This window comes from Schistocerca cancellata, unplaced genomic scaffold (assembly GCF_023864275.1).
Source record: "Schistocerca cancellata isolate TAMUIC-IGC-003103 unplaced genomic scaffold, iqSchCanc2.1 HiC_scaffold_1150, whole genome shotgun sequence".
NCBI classification, from domain to species: domain Eukaryota; kingdom Metazoa; phylum Arthropoda; class Insecta; order Orthoptera; family Acrididae; genus Schistocerca; species Schistocerca cancellata.
The window spans coordinates 2,113,289-2,114,391 of NW_026047149.1; the positions used below are offsets into that span (position 1 = coordinate 2,113,289).

Here is a 1,103-nt window from a genome sequence, read left to right on the forward strand (position 1 = left end):
CGCAAGCTGTGATGTCCTCGCAAGCTGTGCTGTCCTCGAAAGGTGTGCTCTCCTCGCAAGCTGTGCTGTCCTTGCAAGCCGTGCCGCCCTCACAAGCCGTGCTGTCCTCCCAAGCCGTGCTGTCCTTGCAAGCTGTGCTGTCCTCGGACGCCATACTGTCCACGCAAGCTGTGCTGTCTTCGCAAGCCATGCTGTCCTCGCAAGCTTTGCTGTCCACGCAAGTTGTGCTGTCCTCGCAAGTTGTGTTGTCCTCTCAAGTTGAGCTGTCCTCTCAAGTTCAGCTGTCCACCTCAGTTGGTCTGTCCTCTCAAGTTGAGCTGTCCTCTCAGGTTGAGGTGTCCTACCAGGTGAGCTTTCCTCTCAAGTTGAGCTGTCCTCTCAAGTTGAGATGTCCTCTCAAGTTGAGCTCTCCTTCAAGTTGAGCTTCCTCTGAAGTTGAGCTGTCCTCTCCAGATGAGCTGTCCTCTCTAGATGAGCTGTCCTCTCTAGATGAGCTGTCCTCTCAAGTTGAGCTGTCCTCTCAAGTTGAGCTGTCCTCTCAAGTTGAGCTTTCCTCACAAGCCGTGCTGTCCTCACAAGCCGTGCTGTCCTCGCAAGCCGTTGCTGTCCTCGGACACCGTACTGTCCACGCAAGCTGTGCTGTCCTCGCAAGCCGTGCTGTCCTCGAAAGGTGTGCTGTCCTCGCAAGCTGTGCTGTCCTTGCAAGCCGTGCCGCCCTCACAAGCCGTGCTGTCCTCCCACGCCGTGCTGTCCTTGCAAGCTGTGCTGTCCTCGGATGCCATACTGTCCACGCAAGCTGTGCTGTCTTCGCAAGCCATGCTGTCCTCGCAAGCTTTGCTGTCCACGCAAGTTGTGCTGTCCTCGCAAGTTGTGTTGTCCTCTGAAGTTGAGCTGTCCTCTCAAGTTCAGCTGTCCTCTTCAGTTGGTCTGTCCTCTCAAGTTGAGCTGTCCTCTCAGATTGAGGTGTCCTACCAGGTGAGCTTTCCTCTCAAGTTGAGCTGTCCTCTCAGGTTCAGCTGCCCTTTCAAGTTGAGCTGCCCTCTCAAGTTGAGCTGCCCTCTCAAGTTGAGCTGTCCTCTCAACTTGAGCTGTCCTCTCAAGTT

General features: G+C 55.4%; 1 protein-coding gene across 1 annotated transcript; it reads right to left on the reverse strand.

Moving 5' to 3' along the window:
* Positions 1-340: 340 nt before the first annotated feature.
* On the reverse strand, positions 341-818 carry LOC126159954 (uncharacterized). Its single transcript, XM_049916760.1, has 2 exons — positions 577-818; positions 341-485 (listed from the first exon to the last, which is right to left on the reverse strand). Exons 1-2 carry the CDS (start codon positions 816-818, stop codon positions 341-343), a joined length of 387 nt encoding a protein of 128 aa, XP_049772717.1.
* Positions 819-1,103: the final 285 nt, after the last annotated feature.